Here is a 2,963-nt window from a genome sequence, read left to right as displayed (position 1 = left end):
TCTCTGGCTAGACGTATGTTGCCCTCCTCCGTGCTGGGATCAATGCTGATTCGACTGGTGCCGTTTTCCGTCGTAGGAAGTCCTAGAATCATTCCACTTACTTTTCTCTCGGGAGTGGTGTGATGGGGGCAAAGGCGATGTGAAACACTCTTTAGCTTTCTCCTTAAGCATTGCTGCCTCAATATCCAGTGCGAGTGCCAATGCTTCAGCGTAGGAGAGTCTCCCTCGACTGGCCAACGACATCTTTATCTCGGGACATTAGTCCCTCACGGAACATGTCAGACAGCTTCTCGTCAGTATCGACTTGATCAGGGGCGTACCGGGTCATGCTATTGAGCGCTCGATCGTAATCGGTCACGGTCATGCGTCCTTGAGTCAGATTGTGGAACTCGGATGCCTTTGCTTTCCGGTAGCTCTTCGGCACATACTTGTTGTATATTTCAGTCTTGAAACCTTCCCATGTCATTGCTTCTACTTGGTCTCGTGTCATGGTCTTTGTTCTAGTATCCCACCAAAAGTCAGCTGCCTTGGTTAGTTGATGGGTCACACAACGCATTCGTTTTTGATCATTGCATCCCAAAATTGCGAAGATACGATCTATTGCACGAATCCCAGATTCGGCCTTGGTCGGCTCTCCCAGTCCGTCAAACATAGGTGGTTTCTACTCTAAGAATAGCTTCACGATTTCCCGAATGACGGGAGGCGGTGGAGGTGGAGGCGGCGGAATGGGTTGTGACACGTTGTCCTCATCCTCCGTTTGAGGAGTTTGTTCTCGGTGACGTCTTGGCGGCATTCTGATTTGGTATTACACAAGTTATTGACAAGATCTAGCAATAGTCATGTGGTATAGTTGGTCAACAAGGTTCATGGGTCAATCGTATCAAAATTCAATGGCGGAACGTTCTCGCATCACAATATATCAAAGGTGGATAATAAAAGGAGCAGCGTCAAAAGTTATCTTATCGAGGATTAAATGCATCATAGGGTAGCAAAAAAGACTAGTGCTCATTTAGCTCAAAGGGACTTGTACGAAGATGTCACGAAGACAACTGTACTACAAAGTAGCGAAGTATAAGGCGCAATAAGGCATTTGGAAAGCAGTTGTGCGATAGGATAGCATCATGCGATTGTATGATGAAGTAGCGATAGAAAATTTCACAATGGTATGGAAAGACAATATGAAAATCCATGGCATCATAAGATAGTAAAAGTGGAAAAATCTCCCCATGGCATATTAATCAAAACGTTGCCTCTAAAGAGGTCTTAGTATCAAAGCAATCGGTAAAAGAGTAGCAAAAATAAAAGGTAAATGGTAGAAAATCAAGCAAATCAATCCAAAAACATGGGGGAAGCAAAACAAGTATTCCACGACTATTATCCTAGTTGATTTCGTTCATGTCCTCTTCGGGGTCCTCGTCCTCATCGACATTTTCCATGCCCAACTCATGCCCTTCGCCGTAAGGTTCCTCATCCTCGTCCATTTCTCCAACGTGTGGAGGGGTTATCGCACGCATATCTTCCACATTCCCATGGATGATCAAAGGGTTGGCCGCATTAGTCTTAAGCCGTGGCCTAGTAGGGACACGATCAACATGCGACTCCTTGTCACGGTGATATCTCCATCGACGGGCCTGACTCGGCGGATACTTGAGGGGTGGGGGACTAAGCGGCGGTCCATCCCTCGCAACTACCATGGCTGGGAGTAGCACTCCTAGCAAGCCAATCATATTGCCTAGGGGCGTGTACTCCGGCGGACTGAACCACGTAAATGGTAACGCAGCTTGGGCAGTCCATTCACTCCAAGGAGAAGGCAGGCCGTGGATCAATCTCAAGATCCCCGCGTGATGGGTAGCTCCACCATACGCGTATGCGTCCATCCAGCGGTCGTAGAATTCGGTGACGTAGGTCAGGAGAAAAGACTTTCCATCCCATTCAAATTCTTGGTAGGTTTCAACAGGGAAAACCTTATTCTTTTCGTAACGGTCTCGCATTGGTGCATAGTACCGGTTAAGCATCTACAAAAAGGACAATCTCAGCATCAGTACAAGGATCGGAAAATCAATAGTGTATGAGGTTTCAAAATAATGCCGAGAGTATGATGGATATATATATGTGTCGAACGATGGAGGTGTGAAGGTAGTATCATATCAAGAATAAACGGAATTTCTTTTCTGTGGCAAAAGGTTTGTATATTTTCACATTTCGATGATTCGCAATTCGTTCTCATAAGTTGCTCGCCTCGCATTCGGCGTTTGATGCCTCCAAGTTCGATATCGTCACAGAATTTTCATTTACAACACAATTTACAACTATGTCTAGCAGCATGCTCATGTTCATTCTCATAGATGTCGTTCATCATACAATCAAGCAAATCACAATCATATAGAATCTCATTCATTAAACTCATAGAGGTCTTAGCACATTTTCACTTGCATAACAGCATTCATCATTTGGCATAGTCGAAGATAGCAATTTCACATTCATGTATATTCTTCATTTCATACTCCAAGAAAATCTCAAAATGTCACAACAATTTCCATTCATTGCAATTTCCAACATTTCATATTTCATATCAATATTCAAGAGATACTTGTTACCTCTTTCTTCGTGGTTGAGCGGAGACGAGTCGTGGTGTTGAGCCTTCGATGATTATCACTTAATCAATTTACACATTCTTAGACTTAAATTCAATAAGACTCTTGGGTCCAGAGCGAAAAGAACTGAGGCTTTGATACCAACTGTAACGACCCGCCCTTCTAGGGTATAATAAATGATGCGATCGTTAACTAGGCGAACTTAAATTCAACAAAGATCATAGGCTAAGGTTTCATTTAAAGGAATTTTCCCAAGGTATTTAATAAACAAATTAAATAATAAGAGTAACGGCTTAGCAATGAGTTCAAGAAGAAAGGGATATCACAATTAATATTCAAAATAGCAAGGTCCTTATGATAATCCAAAAA

The 2,963-nt window shown here is 43.3% G+C and overlaps 1 protein-coding gene across 1 annotated transcript; it reads right to left on the bottom strand.

The window, feature by feature from the left end:
* Positions 1-205: 205 nt before the first annotated feature.
* On the bottom strand, positions 206-652 carry LOC125195576. Its single transcript, XM_048093715.1, has one exon. It carries the CDS (start codon positions 650-652, stop codon positions 206-208), a length of 447 nt encoding a protein of 148 aa, XP_047949672.1.
* Between the last annotated feature and the right edge of the window lie 2,311 nt (positions 653-2,963).

Source organism: Salvia hispanica, chromosome 1 (genome assembly GCF_023119035.1).
Source record: "Salvia hispanica cultivar TCC Black 2014 chromosome 1, UniMelb_Shisp_WGS_1.0, whole genome shotgun sequence".
In the NCBI taxonomy this organism is placed as follows: Eukaryota; Viridiplantae; Streptophyta; class Magnoliopsida; order Lamiales; family Lamiaceae; genus Salvia; species Salvia hispanica.
This window is presented reverse-complemented; position numbering and strand designations above follow the sequence as displayed.

Coding starts and splice junctions, on each gene's coding strand:
- LOC125195576 (XM_048093715.1), bottom strand. CDS start 652: ATGTTTGACGGACTGGGAGAGCCGACCAAGGCCGAATCTGGGATTCGT.